The 17,814-nt window shown below is 37.1% G+C and overlaps 1 protein-coding gene across 1 annotated transcript in view; it reads left to right on the top strand.

The window, feature by feature from the left end:
- Positions 1-17,814, top strand: part of LOC107742579 (activating molecule in BECN1-regulated autophagy protein 1-like) — a 71,564-nt gene that overhangs the window by 50,098 nt on the left and 3,652 nt on the right. Inside the window, exons 14-17 of the mRNA XM_016555618.1 lie at positions 1,230-1,282; positions 3,086-3,354; positions 5,010-5,218; positions 16,439-16,558. Of these exons, the coding sequence (XP_016411104.1) occupies positions 1,230-1,282; positions 3,086-3,354; positions 5,010-5,218; positions 16,439-16,558 (651 nt within the window). The remainder of the gene's footprint in view (positions 1-1,229; positions 1,283-3,085; positions 3,355-5,009; positions 5,219-16,438; positions 16,559-17,814) is intronic.

Raw genomic sequence — 17,814 nt, 5'->3', positions numbered from 1 at the left:
GAAGCAAGGAGGATCATATGGGCCTTTTTATGTTTAACAGTAGTAAAATATAAACATTTAATAAAAAAAATATACATAAAAAATATAATAGGCTTACACTTTACATGACATGAGGAAAAACAGACTATTAAATAGCTAATCGCAGTTATTTGTTGACAGTCGTCAGCACAAAATTCATGATCGTGACAGGCATCCTACACACACGGGTGTTTGAATACATCAGAAAATTAGATGAATAATTTGTATAGAATAAATTTGTATAGAAAAATTTGATTTCTTGTTATTTCCGTTTTCACAATATATATCTTTTACAACAATGGCTTTTTGCTGCAGGCACGCCATGGCGTAATTAACATAATTACTATATAACCTGTGACGTTCTACTCGGGGTTTGGTCATGTCCTCTTAATAAGACTCAGAATAATGTGTTTCTATGACAACACAATTACATGGAAATGAATTTGTGTAATATGAGTAATCAGTAAAAACCGCAATACAAGAAGTAACAGTGTTTATGCAAATGCCTTATTAATAAAAGTACAATTTTAACGGGATATTAGATATAGTTATTCAACTAGCTACATAATTACAGTAATTCCGACATGGCGTGAATGCACCTTTCATGTCATCCTTCAAATTCATGTAGTGTACATGCTGTTGTTTTTTGATGCCCAGGTTACCCATCTCTTTCCTGAAGGACTGTAACTAATAGAAAAGTGTCATAGTCCTCATTCTGACATTCCTTTCCAGAGCTCCCCTCACTGATCCTCAGGTAGTTTTGGGCCTTCTTGAGCATATTTTACAAGCATGCTGAATATAGTATGTCAGAGGTGCCTGGAAAACATACTTTTTCAATTTTTCAAAGGTGCGTGTTTTTTGGTTAATATCATCCACAACCTTTAGCTGAAGTTGTAAAGTGCCCAAGGCTACAGCCGTTAACAAATGCAAATAATATATTATCATCTTTGGTTCTTAGAAGGTCAAAGGCCAGACACATCAGAACTGTCAGATGTTATTTATCTTTCATATAATACACACATATGACATTTGTATATTATTTTCTTTCAGATGGACGGGCAAAATGAACTGAGTTTGCAACGACTCAGAAATAGTGGTGGGGCTTCCAGTGTAGACATCTTCATTGATTGTAATGCAAGCTATTTAGTTTAGATTTTGTTTTATTAGACACTCACATCTGAAGTAAACACTATGTTTGAAATTTAAGACAGCTTACAGTGTTGTAGTCATGACCATCTCATTGGAGTCTCAGTCATGCTCCCAGGTCCATGACAAGACAAAGACCTTGAAAATATGGCCTTTGACTTGGACTTGAGGCAGGGTTAAAGACTGTTTTCATGGTCTTGGTCTTGTAATGGACTTGGGTGCATGTGAACACCATCCTCTTCTGGTCTCGGTCTTGACTTGGACTCGAATGTGCTGCTGGTTTCTACAACACTGACTGCTTAACAGGATCAGTTACATACTTCATGAAATCTCAATGCACACAATTCAGAGACGTTAGCTTCTATGAGACACTTTTGAAGACTAAGTTTAGCCCTACTGTTTATTAGGCTGTTCATTTGATTTCTTGATGTTAATATACGGTCAGATTTGTCCCATCCCCTGTACATTTATTTACCTGAGGATAAGAATATCATCTTCACCTTTCTCTGAAAGCAGCCAGGACCACACACTGCTTTCTCTCTGTCAGTACCCATAAGGCTGTTACTCTACAACTTTTGATGGACATTGGCGGGAGATGGATCGATCCGACTGAAACTGGTAATTAGCCTCCAGTGGTTGCAGATATCAGCCTAGTCTCATGGTGGGGAACACCCGCTCATTATGATGTGTTGGAAAAATATCAATTTTAAAGTGCACAAATATTGATTACATTCAAGAATACAAGAAGAATACTTCATAGTTTGTCTCCTGTCCATTAAAAAGCACCATCAGCTTGAAGCAGTGGTTATTCTGCGTTGTACACCATTTATTTATTTATGTATTTTTTTCAGAAATTAATTACCTTAGCTATATAATATGCAAGTATTCATCACCTCTCACAACTTTCTCCAAGCTTTTGACTTGCTACACTCTTCAAACAGGAGTCAGAGAGATGTTTTGCTTTCCTTTAGTTAGACTTCCTTAGAGAAAAGAGAAAGAGACAGACAGAGAGAATATTAGAATGGAAAAGGGGGCAAGAAGGAGAGCTGGACAGGCCCATTGGGAGGTAACATCTTTGGGAACTCTTGGTTGGAGACAGGTGCGCAAGATGGTTGGATGAAGTGGATGTCAGCCTCGGCAACTACGGGACTGTCAGTGCTATGCTAATGAACCGCATAGATGCATTGTGGGAATCCGTGGGGACTATAGCGAGTTTCTTTGAGCTAGGCAAATGAGCAGTCAACGGACTACAGCTCTAACACAATCGAGAAAGAGAAAGGCTTCTCTTTCTGTCTGCTGTTGTTTAAGCTCAGCTCAGACGTTTTTCTCTGTATTTAAACCTGACAAAGAAACAAGGGTTTCCCAAAGTCAGAGCAGAATCATTAAGGAGAGGGGATTTTTTTTAACCTAATGTTTTTTTTTCTGAAAGAAGAAACAAATCCCTTCTGTACCATGATTCATGGGATTTGTCAGATTTTTTTTTTTTTAATTTAAACCAGGAAAACACATTTTCCCGTTTTTTCTTCAGTGAGTACTTGCTTTATTTATCGATGTATTTATTTATCCATGTACAATTAATTAACACCAGTGGATGTCACCTTAGAATTAAAAACTGTTTAAAACTTTTAGCTTCTGCTTCTGCAGAGTTGAAATGAAGGTCAACCTTTCTTCTTCTTGCACAGTATATGTGACATTGTCGTTGAGCTTTACCTGGATTGCAAGCACTTTCTCTTTACATTACATTACATTACATTACATTACTTTCTCTTTCTTTGTCTGCCTATGTATGTGACCATGGAAATATCCTTGCTTTATTTATCGATGTATTTATTTATCCATGTACAATTAATTAACACCAGTGGATGTCACCTTAGAATTAAAAACTGTTTAAAACTTTTAGCTTCTGCTTCTGCAGAGTTGAAATGAAGGTCAACCTTTCTTCTTCTTGCACAGTATATGTGACATTGTCGTTGAGCTTTACCTGGATTGCAAGCACTTTCTCTTTACATTACATTACATTACATTACTTTCTCTTTCTTTGTCTGCCTATGTATGTGACCATGGAAATATCCCATCCAGTGACATACACTCAGATGGCAACGGCACTTCTGAACGCTCTGAGAGAATGTTCACCATCAATAATGGTGGAGGGGTTGGAACCAGTAGCAGCAGGGGTGGAGACAGAGCAGGGTGAGTATGGACATACTTTTATTTAGAGCACCAGGACATGTGTTTGTTGTTGTTGTTTTTAACACATTTAAATTCAGCATTCTTGTTTATGTTTTTTATTCTAAATGTTTTCACTTATTTAATATCAATTTTCATTTTTATTAAAAAATAAAATAAATAAATGTAATTTGTGTTCTTTGGTTTGGCATATTGAGCATATTTCTAAGCACTAATAAAGAAGTGCTGATTCGTTAGTACCTTTTAATCTATTCTGTGACTGAGAATCCACCTACCATCAAATTATTGCCGACCAGCTCTCTGATCACTCTGTCCAAGGTCCGGGCAACAGCAGCGTGTCACTTAGTGGATGGGCTTGATAGTGGAGCACAGCTGTGAGGCATGGCTGCTGCTAATTAAGCCTCATCACAGCAGCCATGAATCCAGCTTGTTTTGCTGACACTTTTTTGGGAAAAAAGCCTCAGTGAGGTGTGTTACTGCTGTTCCCATCTTGTTGGTCTTCATTCCCTGACACACTGGTGCCACACTTGTCCACAAAGGGCTTAATGAGACATCTTAGTCCACTCTACAGCAACAGTGCTTCACCCAAGATTGAGATGGAGTATCCATCTCCCCTCAAAGTATCACCATCCTGACCATTATATTGACAGCTCAGATCCAGGCTGGTGGCTGGAATAGGTGGCCGAGAGGAAGGCCACAACAACATAAGACTGCTGGCATCACATGATTAGGCATAACTGATTCTAATGTTCATTCATTCTCTGTCTGTCTGTCTGTTTTCTGTAGTACTTCAAACTTAAACGTTTTTCAAACTTTTAAATCTTGTAAAACAAGATTTTTCCTGGGAGACTTTGCTTTTGTAGTTAAAAATTACATGAAATTCTTTGAATTTCAATTAATTTTGATTGTCATTACATTCAAATTTGAATGACAGGAATTAAATTGATATTAAAAGGATACTCTCAGTTCAGTTCTTTATGCCACATGACTCTGATAGTTCACCCAAAAATTTTAATTCAATGCTGTCATTTACTCACCCTCGTGTCAAAGCTGTATGACTTTCAAAAAAATAGTAAAAAAAAAAATTTTTTTTTTTTTTTTTTTTTTCCATACAGTCAGTCAATTCAGTGCTGTTTTAGACCCCACCAACTTTCATTGTATGGACAAAAACAGTTGTATCTTCTTTATGTTCCACAGTAAAAAAAAAAAAAGATAGTTTTGGAATGACATGAGGATGGGTAAATGATGACATAATTTAAAATTTTGGGGTGAACTATCCCTTTAGCTGTGTCTGTAATAATTAGGGGAGATGTTGTATGGTTTGTTAGCAATGTGATGTTTTCTCTTGTGGATGAATAACTTCTGCTTGTATTATTCTGAAGTCGTTTTAGATCAAATGCATGGTATTGTACATCCTCACTTAACAAACTTCTATGAAAGAAAAAAACCTTTTGTCAGAAAAGGTTTAGCTTTGCCAAGCAAGCCGTTATATAGACACATTTCGTATTCCATCTATAGGTCTTCCAGACCTGTGCAGAATTTAAATCTGTGTCATATCAGATCAGACCGGAATCGCCTGAAGGCTGTGTGGTGATGTTGTAAGATTTGGTGTAGTCATCATCACTCATCCTGCTGTGGGATGTGTCTTGTTTTTCTAGGAGCAGCAGGACTGATTGGAGGCCCCGCAGAGAGATGGGTCTGATGAATGCGATTGGTCTGCAGCCACGACATCCTGCCCCCACTGTTACATCACAGGGGACGCAGACACAGACTCTGCGGCTACAGAATGCAGAGACACAAACAGACCGTGAGCTTCCAGACGAACTTCCGCAGCCCAGCACTTCTCAAGGGTCACAGGTTACTGATGGTAAGACACTCTCTGTGAGTCAGAATACCATTACTGAGCTCAGGTGAGGTTTGTCCTTGGGATGAAAAGACAAATCCTTGGTTAGTTTTCCATCTCTTTGCTACAACACATTGGCAGCTCCTGACTGCTGAAATGTTCTGTTTCAACAAAACTTTCTTCTTATCCTTTAGACAGGCTCACTAATCTAAATAAATTCAATCTGAGTGCACGTTCCAGTTGCAATGTTTATACTGTATGCCTTAAACTTTGCAGTCTGATGACAATATTTGTCAACATGACAATATCTGCAGCACATGTTTTCTGTGCATGCAAAAGAGTAGCATTTAGTGTTACCATAGCAACAAGAAGCTATCAGTGCTCCTGTCAGAGAATTTGGCCACAAACGTTTTTCCTCAAACGTATCCCATCACAGTTAAAAAGCATCTCAGGGCGCAGGTTGTGGCCATGCAGAATCGTTTGCCCTCTGTTTACTTGGTGGACAGTGGTGGCGCATTTCTGCCTCTTCAGGTAACTTGCATTTATTGCCATGGCGAGCTCTGTTATATCTTAATGGTGCATTAATGGTTGTGCAACTGCTTTATCAACAGTCAGAGATCTTTGCTGATAGCAACCATGGAGGTCGCACCTTTTTCAATGAAGCAGTTATGTCAGCAATGAAGATTCCTCAGGTAATAAAAGATTCATGCAAAACATTCTTATTAAAAAACAAATATTCATTCCCAGTCAATTATTTTTTTTGTGTAATGCTAAATGTTTGCTCTAATGTGATGTGATATCATAACCTGTAGGTGGCAGTAGTGTGTGGCTCATGCACAGCTGGAGGTGCTTATGTCCCCACTATGTCTGAGGAGGCGGTGATTGTCCACAGGATAGGAACAATATTTTTGGGGGGTCCACCGCTGGTGAAAGCTGCAACTGGAGAGGAGGTTTCCCCAGAGGACCTGGGAGGAGCCAGGCTGCACTCAGAGTATGCCGTTATCTTTATCTCCAGAGCAGTGGTTTTCAATCCCTGTATGTCCACAACCATGTTATTGATTGATAACTAAAAATAATGATGAAAATGTGGTGGTTAACAAAGACCAAAACCATCCTGCTTTGCTTAACTGATTGTCAGTCAAGTTTTTGGGTATATTTAAAGCAGCATAGATTATTCAAAAATCTGTAAAGCAATTAGATTCATAAAAAAAAAAAAAAAAATAAAAATATATATATAAATATTTTTTTTTTTTTTTTTTTTTTGTGTTGTTCCGTGTTGTTCCGAACTTCCTCTTCTGTACTTCCTACCTCTTTGTCTCCTAACAATCTTTTTATTTTTCAAAATGTTAAAAAGACAAAGTCTCCACCACAGTGTCGTTATTGTTAACTAAAACTAAAATGGTTTTTTATTGAAATGAAATATAGCTGAAATAAATTAAAACCAAAATATTACATAAAAAACTTGAATTGAATCCATTTAAAATTAGAAATGCTGACTTAAAGTACTGAATGGCTAAAACAACTAAAAGCTACATAGAAATATTAAAAAATGTATAAAAAACTAATGAAAATGACAAAAGCACAGAATTACTAAAACAATTCAAATGAAAACTGAAAATATAAAAAAGTTAATTCAAAATATGAATAAATACTACATTACTTTATATATAATACTAAAACCAACACTGTTGCACCATGCCCAACCATGTTTGTTGCTGCTGTGCAAATATAAATTTTTGAATCCAACTGTACAAGTCGTCTGATTTACATGTCAATTATTCATTCATTTAACTGATTATTTAGGCTTATTCTTTTGGATTCGTGCTCAGTCATATTATTTGTTTTTGACTGAGGTGTTCGCATAATGATTTTTTTTTTCTATAGAGGTATCACTTAAATTTAAGGAGTATTAGGCTTCATGTAAACATAGCCCAGTTGGTTTTGTATTATTTGTCATTCTGTGGCCTTTAGTGAGAAGCCTGAGAGGTGAAGAGAGAAAATTGGGTGCCGCATTTTGTCTTTTTGTGCTAATGGTAATTACAGGGGACAGGAGAGGCCACTCCACTGGACATCCACCAGCTGAACCTCTTTAAGTTGATGTGTGTGTAGTATTGCTCTCATGGCAGTTAGCTTCAGAGAGAGAATGTATGCCAGAAAATACTACATTGCATCTCTCTTACCATATTCTCTCCTCAGCCGGCCTCCATTACCTATCAAAGCACTTTAGCTCTCTGCTCTTATTACTCTTACTCTTCATGTGTCGCTTTAACAGCACGCCAAACAGATGAATAAGCATGTCTCGATGAAGCTGAACTATTTTGAGGTCCCAGATATAAATCGCAGAAATAAGCAGAGAGACAGATTTAACCCAGCTGACAGTTGTATTTTTAGTCCGTTGGGCTGTTTAAGTGTGCAGTTTTATTTATAAACATGGTTAGCAGTCGGAGCTGCTGCTGGAATGATATGTCTGATATAATGCCTGGTGGGACCTCAGCTTCAGAAAAGTCAGATCATAGTGTGTGCAATATTTAGCAGCATATAATTAATAATTAACTTCTTTCCATAGCTATAGATTGTACATTTAAATCTGACCATCTCTCTGAAGTTTCCAGTCAAGTTGTATTTATTTGTCATTTGCACAGCTTACATAAGGTTTACTGACATTGAAATACATAAGATGAGGTTCAGTGTGTAGAGCTTTGTACAGTGCAGTAATAATATAGTAACTGTTAACATATATAATATTGTATTGCAATAAAGTTACAGAGTGCTAGAGAGTAACACTACTAGAGTGCTGTAGAGAAACAATAAATACACCAGAAAGTAGTGTCGGTTACTGAATACACCAGTGATGTCTGCCAGATGACACTGTCAACAATAGATTGTGTGAAGGAAGGCTGTGTATGGTTTCAGATGTACAGTAGGATTTAGCAAGTTTCAGACCTTCTGGTTTTGTCTCTTTTCTCCTTGCTCTCTCTGTCAGTCCAGGTCAATTCAGTTTAATGCCATGGGTGTTACTGTAATTCCTGGTTGTGCAGCACAAGTATAAACACTGTGTATTTTTAAAGCTCTGTCAGAAAAAGAAATCATTAGAGTGCTGATAACAAACACAGAGAGAGAGAGATTATGTTTAGCTCAGGACATCACAAAGTTGACATTTTGCTTTAACTTGCATAGAATTACAGGCTGGCAGTTTTGAAGTTTATTAGCTGTAGCTGGAAAGTTGTAGTAGTGGGAATAGTTTCGAAGTGACTCAGTTAATTCAGTTGGATAAAAGGATTAAAAGCGGGAGGGAAGAGGAGGGATAGGGACGGCTATCAGTACACCAAGCACATGCGGCCAAAGCCAGTACTGCCTGAAGCGTCCTCTAAATAGATTGGCTCTAGCTTTAGCAAGAGTCAAATGATTGCATTTGATGGAAAATTGAGCATAAAAAAGGGTGAGAATAGAAACAGAAGAACGAACACCCCTTTCTTGTTCGATTTTAAAGCTGAACCCTGTTAAGTGTAGTCATATTTAGGCAGTAGAGTTTTTAAAACAGTGAATGGATGGAAATATAATAGTGGAACAGGAAGGAGACTGTGAAGTCCCAGAGTACAAGCACAGCCTGAAGCTGTGTGAAGTTTGGTGATTTTAACAAATCTTGGAAATTAGCTGTAGCTGGAAAGTTGTAGTAGTGGGAATAGTTTCGAAGTGACTCAGTTAATTCAGTTGGATAAAAGGATTAAAAGCGGGAGGGAAGAGGAGGGATAGGGACGGCTATCAGTACACCAAGCACATGCGGCCAAAGCCAGTACTGCCTGAAGCGTCCTCTAAATAGATTGGCTCTAGCTTTAGCAAGAGTCAAATGATTGCATTTGATGGAAAATTGAGTATAAAAAAGGGTGAGAATAGAAACAGAAGAACGAGCACCCCTTTCTTGTTCGATTTTAAAGCTGAACCCTGTTAAGGGTAGTCATATTTAGGCAGTAGAGTTTTTAAAACAGTGAATGAATGGAAATATAATGGTGGAACAGGAAGGAGACTGTGAAGTCCCAGAGTACAAGCACAGCCTGAAGCTGTGTGAAGTTTTGTGATTTTAACAAATCTTGGAAAGCTTTGACCTCTGAAGGATTGAATCTCTAAGACTTTTCAAAAGCTCTCCTTTCACACTTTTGAACGGTGTCAGTCCTTTGTTTAGTCTTGTGTATCTACACTTTTGACTAAAATAGAAGAAAATACAGTTCAGCTTTTTAACTTGTTCTCAAAAGTATCTTTCAAAGATGTGATGTCAATAACCTGGCAAGCTTTGGCAAAACCAGTCATTATTTTATCCTCAAAAGCAGTTCTGTGTCAGCTTGTTCCTTGTAAACAAGATTTGGTTTCTTTGCAAACTGATCAAAACAAACCTGTGTGCTCTTTACAACTGGACATTTTTTTGGATTAGGTTAGAGCTTTCAACTTCGATAAATGCCTTCCAGTTTATTGTAGAATATCACACAGAATATCAGTGAATGGATGGTGGTCTGATGGTCTGGTAACCTTTTCCTGATGTTGTGCTTAAATATATACATTTTTCTTTTCATTTTAATGGATTTGCATGTAACCTGTCCATTATACATAGTAGCAGGTTTCCTGGCTGTGCGTGTTTTGTATGATTGGTCAGATGTGCTGCGTCTTCGCCTGCAGCACCTGTGTGCTTGTGTCTCTTGGGGTACTACAGGTGCTAGGAACTTGATGACTCAATGTTTTAGGGTAGAGAAGTTCACATCTGAGTGTCCCACCTCAAGGAAAGCCACCTTCCCACACAAACAGTGCACGCTCCCTGCAGTGAGATCTGTGGGCGAGGGTTAAGTGTGGTATCGTTTTAAACTGCAGTCAGTGAATAAGTTTAGGGTTAGCATTAGCATCCTCTCTGTGCATTTTATGTAATGAATATGAGGAAAGCGCATGTTATATTTATTCAAGTTATACTAAGAAAAATGAAATAGATGCACAGACGTTCTCTCTCGCAATCCCTCCCCCACTCTTTTCTCTTTCTGTTTTGAACACTGTATTCAATGTAAGATGTTATCCTCTGGTTGTTTATCTATTCAAGTCTTTGTTCGAAATATGCTTTTTGGAATGAACAACCTTGCTTTAGCTTTAGACAGTGAAATGAAGACTCCAGCCAGCCTCAAAACTCAAGAAATCGATTTAGAAGATGTTTAGTTCATGTTCTGGGAATATTTCTTTGCTTTATGGAGATTTGATCTCGGTCCTCCTCCTCTCTCTTCATTTTCATGAGTAGATTGAGTTTACTGACTAATGATAGATAATGCTCCACCTGAACCTGAGTATTCTGCACCTGTCCTTTTGTTCTGACTGACTAAAGCTGTTGATATATTTGGTGTCATAAGTACATGGATCATAAAAATCATAGAGAAAATGAAAATAAGTGATATGGGAGGCAATTACTGATATGGAAATATTTTCCTACACTACTATTGAAAAGTTTGGGGTCGGAATGATTTATTTTTTTAATGTTTTTGAAAGCAGACTCTTATGCTCACCATGGCCGAATTTATTTGGTCAAAAATACAATAAAAACAGTAATAGTGTGAAATATTAAATTTTAAAATTAACCTACTTATTTTAATTTATTTTAGAATTTAATTCTGTTTTAAAATATAATTCATTCCCTTGTTGGCAAAGCTGAATTTTCAGCAGCCATGATCCTTCATTCACAATCCTTCCTATCATTCTAATATGCTGATTTGGTGCTCAAAAAAACATCTAAAAATGTTAAAGCCGTTGTGCTACTTAATATTTTTGTGACGTTTTAGTAATGAAATAGAAATGTAATGAAATCTTTCCTGTCGTTTTTGATCAATTTTAATGCATCTTTGCTTAATTAAAGTATTAATTTCTTTAAAAAAATAAATTCTTAATGACCCCAAACTGTAATGTATGTTAATGTACATATGAACCTCTTATGGATCTACCTAGAGCCTTATTCATTACAATAGATTTTATTTTCTGTCATTATTATTAGTACTTAAAGGCACAATATGTAAGGTTTAAATCCAGAGAAATAAGCAATTTTAACTAGTGACACGGACCGTGTCCATAGTGTCATTGTGTCGCCTGCCAATGACGTCATAACCCCTCGATTTCCGGTTTTGTTTAGTTGAAAACATGGAAACACCAAAGACACTTTAATATGTTATGCATTTTATTAAGCAGGTGATGAACGCACAGAGTAGCATTATAACAGAACTTTCAATACACTCAAATGTATCTAGTATGATAAAACAGTGCTGTTTTACCCCACATACACACGACCGGAAGAAGCGGAAGCGGTCGACTGTGGCATAATAAAAGCTCTGCTGCTATCGAGCCGTGTATCGTGCTCGTCCTTCATTAGCAATCACTTCAGCGGCCTCGTTTCGCTTCCACGATTTTTAGCCCCACCCTGCTTCATACTACAGTGACCTTAATAAGTCTTTAATACATTAGCTCATCCATGAACATGATTTCTGCCCGAGTCCCGTCGGATTGCATCGGCTGTGAGGATGAAGACGACAACTCCCATGATTCCACACTCAGTCACGGCGTCATCAAACTACGTTTTTGTTACTTGTTTGTTTTGAATATGCGCCCTCTAGCGATGAAAACGTATATATTGTGCCTTTAAAGTACACCACTGTAATGTTGTGATATTTTTAATATATCTGGCTGTCACACTATTTTACTTCCATCCTTCTAATGTTGCATGTGCACTCAGTAATGTTTTTAATAAAACGTTTTACACAAAACTATGATTTTACACAAATAACTATGTTTTACACAAAGCTCTTTTAAATAAAACAGGTAAATATGAATCAAGAGTGGACAAATAAAATTTCCAAACAGCCAGTTTCTGCTAGAGCAATGATACAAACTGCAGCGATTCGCCGGTCTCACGCCACAAAGTGAAGACAAGAGGACCTCAAGGTCCAGTTTATTGATGTGTGTATTATAAGAACTATTTATAATAAAGACAGGGCAAGCACTTCCAATAAACATGGCGATAGTAATGTTTATAGCGATATAAGTATAAAGACCAAGACCACTGTGACATCAGGAATGGTGAAACAAACAAACACTTACTGAGTGCACTTATAAATCATTGTGCTGTCAGCTGGGTTGTGTTGGCCAAAACATGTGAATGACCGCTAGTGTTGCTTTCGTCAACGAAAATTATGACTAAATATCGTCGTCAACGAACCTTTATCACATGACAAAGACGAGACGAGACGTAAATGGAGCATTTACGTATGCAAATCTTTCTCCGGTTTCTGGTGCAGTATGGGGGCCTATTTTGGGTTTAGGTCCTTCTGATCATCGGTGACCACAGACAGTTGTGTATTGTGAAAAGAACAGCAATCTGATGACGTTGTGCAGTGTATAGATGGCATTAGCAATGAGAGTGTTCAGTTTTTATGTGAAGTCATTGGGCCACAGCGGACCTTTTAAAATAAACAGTGTTACTTTTATGTTTGGTTGTCTGCATTTTAGTTTGATGATGAATGGCAGAAATGTCAGGCAACGCTAGAACTAATGTTGTTTGTGTGTGCATGAGGCGCCTGTGCAATCAGATGGATTAAATCAAATAAAGATATAAAGAAAAGAAATTAAATGCATTAAGAGTGTTACAAAAAAACGAGCGTAGCCTATACTTGTTGCACAGTGGGGGTTTTTTACTATGCTGTGTGCAAGTTCAGGTAACTCAAAAACTTGCGTACACGAGCTGAGACCAGACGTGAGATTTGATCGTAGCCACCGTTCACGTCCATATTGATAAATTCCAAGTTTTGCGTTGAAACGACCGTACGCCCAATTTTCTGTCGTACGTTCGTTTCGTAAATGAGGCCCATTGTGATTTTTTTGGGGTGGTTGGAAGATTTTCATTTGGCATTAAAAACGCCAACTGCCTTATCATTCTTGAGCGGTCAGAGATTAGACAGACAGACGCCGACCAGTCTCATTATCTGGCTTCATGATGCTTAGACACCTTGACTCTTCTTTACAGAGAAATCAGCTTCAGCTGTCATAGGCACAATACCAGCCAAAGGTCAGGAGAGTTTTCATAATCTCTCCTCCTCCCTCCTTTCTCTCAGTGTCCTTTCACCTTTTTAATATGCATGCATATCTATATACATATGGGTTTACTATAGAAAAAAGCTCATTTCCATGTATTTGAATAGCTAGTGTTGTTGATATCCAGTGACTCATGCACCTTTAAGGGGATTTACTGTACAGTCTGTCAAAACATTCATTTGAAGCACTTTGGTCTCAGAAGAGTAAATCCTCACATTTCCATTCTGACATTGATGGGATGTTTGTCTGATACTGAAAGCTTGTTTGTGAGAGGATAGTGCAGTGTAAGTGGTGTTCGTGTTGCAAACTAGCCACCACCTGTATGTGAGAATGTTCCTATTACTAAGGGGATTTACTGTACAGTCTGTCAAAACATTCATTTGAAGCACTTTGGTCTCAGAAGAGTAAATCCTCACATTTCCATTCTGACATTGATGGGATGTTTGTCTGATACTGAAAGCTTGTTTGTGAGAGGATAGTGCAGTGTAAGTGGTGTTCGTGTTGCAAACTGGCCAACACCTGTATGTGAGAATGTTCCTATTACTTCTTTCTTTCAACCTCTTACTCATTCAACACGCACCCACACACACTATTTTGGAGGCATAACAGATGTTATGTATTAGATAAATAATTAATATATAGCTCAAAGACAGTCGTCGCTTCACAGCAAAATGTATTCCTTACAGAAGCCTGTGGGTGCAGTCATTGCAGAAAGATTACTTTTTCATTGTTCAGTCAGCACAAACCCCATGAGGAGATGCTCCACACAGAGCCATTTAATTGTCTCACACATGGACTGATATTGGCATGGTCATTAGCTGTGTATGAACAAAAATGCTGATGTGATAATAGTGCAGCACACAGGGTGCCATTGGCTTAGTCACAGAGCTGCATTCAGGGCTCTGACAGATCTACGAGTCCCCTGAATGATGTCATTGTAAATGGTTGGGCCGGATCTCTGTGTTCTTTGGTATTAAAGAAGTATCCCGGGGTTGTTTTTTTTATTTTATTTATTTTTTTTATTTTTTTACCCCAAGCAACTATCCATAAACTGCCTGTGAGAAAACTATTATTAATATGTGTAAAAAAAAAAAAATTTAAAAAAAAAACAGATAATGTTCTGGCAGAAAATTACCAGTACCTTTTCCGTTAAGTTTATGGACATCTGCTTCAGCTCTAAAATACAATGAAATGCATGACTCAAAATACAGGTAAACACCTGTGAAAAATCAGTACAGAAAATTCCTTCATATTAACACGTTACATTGGGACATATTTTTCATACTTTTTTGAAAAATATGCATCTGAAAAATATTTGCTTTCTATTAAGATTATACTATATGTCTTCTTGACCCATCACTAGAATAATGTTAGATGTATAAACCTGAACAGAAGCATACAATTATGGCTGTCAAAAGTAATACAATAATCCTATCTTATCTTATGATATCTTTAGATGGTATACTAGTTAGGGATTTTTATGTGTTTGAAAGAACTCTCTTATGCTCACCTAAGCTGTATATTCTAATAATAATAAAAAAACACTTTAAACAGGAATATTTTGAAATATTATGCAATTCAAAATAACTGTTTTCTTTTTAGGGATTTTAGACATTTAGACATTTCTTGTTATTATCAATATTGAACAACAGTTGTGCTGCTTGATTTTTTTGTAGAAACATGATTCTTTGATAATAGAAAGTTCAAAAGAACAGCATTTATTTGATATAGAAAACTTTTGTAACATTATAAATGTCTTTACTCTAACTTTTAATCCAATTAAAGCATCCTTGCTAAATAAAAGTGTTATTTCTTAAAAAAAAAAGAAAAAAAAGAAACCCAAACTGTAATGAAAGTCTGACCCCAAACTTTTTGAACAGTAGTATAGATTGAAATAGTAATAATTCAAATTTGGCAAATTAAATGTAAACATTTATTTTACATTTTTACACTATTTTTCTCTGAAAGTGTCCCACTAGCTCCCTTGCAGCCTCCTAATTCGAAAACCCCTGTGTTAGCAAACAGAAACCATGTTCAGATCGAATATACTTTTATAAAGGAAATGTTGTGTCATCCTTTTGTTTTGCATTTTGTGCTCAGCATTAAAGCCGTGTGGTGATGGCAAACAAGGACCAACTGGCATTAGTGGCCTCCCACTGGCCTTAGTCACTAGTGATCCAAGAGAATTTGGTTGTGTTGGGTCCAGATGGCAGAGGTGATGTGCAGGTTCTGTGTTTTTGGAGCTCTGTGCAGGGAGGGATAAACTCACATGAGGCAAGCTGAAACGTGGTGTGCACAATTGGAGGAATATTACAGGACAATGAGCATTCGTTTTGGAAGTTAGTGACCTTAACCATGAGCGCAGTTTGGGAAAAGAGAGACTATTCAATTGAATTAAAAACACTTTAAAATATGAAGTTCAGCCAGGCAACTGAGATAAGCTTGAACAACAGAAAGTATTTGTCACAGCAAGTCCATTAGTGTAGCTGCTTTGATGGACTGAACCACGAATTATGAAATGATTTTTTTCCTCATATCTTGTCAATTCTGTTCTTTTAACATGGAGTCTATGTTTTACAGATAAGCACATATGGCATGGCTGCTCTTCCACTTACTTTATTTCCTATAGCTGATGTAGCTGTTTTGCTCCAGGTATCAGAAAAATATATATGGGGATAATACCACATATACTGAGATAAAGAGAATTCCTCTCCATTATTCATGACTGACGATGTTTTGTTCTGTGCCTTGGTCCAGTTGGTCTAGTTGTCAAATATCTATTTCTCGATTTGTTCATCTGGTAACTACATTTGGGTTGTTTATGGATTTTCAGATGGGAAAATGTAAATGTTGTGGCAGCAAAAATATAATGCAACTTACGCAAGCATTCAGAATTTTAAAAAAGCAACCCAATATTAGTTTAGTCATAACAGTACTGTTCTCCATAAAATTATGAATATTATTTACTCACATGCTCAAACTATGGTTTTTTGCTTGATCTTTTTGCCACTAACCCGTGCAGGTTTTGACATCTTTTTGATAGTTTTTCTTCATCCCAGTTGCTTTTTATGTTAAAAATCAAAAAAGTAACTGGGGTGCTTCAAAAACAAATGTTAAAATGCTGAAATTATCATTCTTTTTCAGCCACAGACACTCTGGATTTAGAGATTCTCCCAGAGGATTCTGGGTCTGAGGTGGTACCAGAGACACCCCCCCACAGTCGACCTCAGGAAGATTGGTCAGATCTCACTGAACCCAGCACAGGTAACCAACACATAATATCACACTGATAAACAGAAAGTAACTATTTCTCGATTTGTTCATCTGGTAACTACATTTGGGTTGTTTATGGATTTTCAGATGGGAAATGTAAATGTTGTGGCAGCAAAAATATAATGCAACTTATGCAAGCATTCAGAATTTTTAAAAAGCAACCCAATATTAGTTTAGTCATAACAGTACTGTTCTCCATAAAATTATGAATATTATTTACTCACATGCTCAAACTATGGTTCTTTTTACTTGATCTTTTTGCCACTAACCTGTGCAGGTTTTGACATCTTTTTGATCGTTTTTCTTCATCCCAGTTGCTTTTTATGTTGAAAATCAAAAAAGCAATTGGGGTGCTTCAAAAACAAATGTTAAAATGCTGAATTGATCATTCTTTTTCAGCCACAGACACTCTGGATTTAGAGATTCTCCCAGAGGATTCTGGGTCTGAGGTGGTACCAGAGACACCCCCCCACAGTCGACCTCAGGAAGATTGGTCAGATCTCACTGAACCCAGCACAGGTAACCAACACATAATATCACACTGATAAACAGAAAGTAACTGTGTGATATTGATTTTGGTCCTGGAACTGTTATCAACCAGTCAGGAGTAGGGTTGGGAATCAAAAATCGATTCCGATTCCAGAATCGGATACTTAAGGTCAGGAATCAGATACTTGTTGTCAAATTAAAATTTCGATTCCACCTATCGATTCCTATGCGCTTTTTTTTCTTCATCTGTGAGGACCGGACCTAGCGATCTGCCAGGACCTTGCTCGCTAATCTAAGCGCTCCAAAGTTTGGCTACATTTGCGATCAGAAGCCAAAAAAGCTAAGTATAATATCTGTGATAGCTAAACATGTTGCAATATAGGTGTCACCAACATGACAAAGCACTTTAATTTAATAGATCGTTAAAGTTCATGAACACGATTCAAACACCAACGTGATTCTATTCCTAAATTACAATGATTCGTCTTTCATTCCTCAAACTTTCATGTGTGTGATCAATGTTGTGATCACTTATTGGTTTGTAGCGTACGATCACACCAGTGTGATTTGAACATTTAAAGGGGTGCTATTATGCTTTTTCACTTTTTCAACTTTAGTTAGTCTGTAATGTTGCAGTTTGAGCATAAAAAAAGATCTGCAAAGTTACAAAGCTCAAAGTCCAATTCAAAAGGAGATATTTTATTTAACAGAAATCACTTTTCAAAAACTACAATGAACGACTCGTTTGGACTACAACG

The sequence above is a fragment of the Sinocyclocheilus rhinocerous genome, unplaced genomic scaffold (genome assembly GCF_001515625.1).
Source record: "Sinocyclocheilus rhinocerous isolate Xijiao unplaced genomic scaffold, SAMN03320098_v1.1 scaffold587, whole genome shotgun sequence".
Classification (NCBI taxonomy): Eukaryota; Metazoa; Chordata; class Actinopteri; order Cypriniformes; family Cyprinidae; genus Sinocyclocheilus; species Sinocyclocheilus rhinocerous.
The sequence above is the reverse complement of the archived record's forward strand: the minus strand, read 5'-3'. Positions and strand labels throughout refer to the sequence as shown.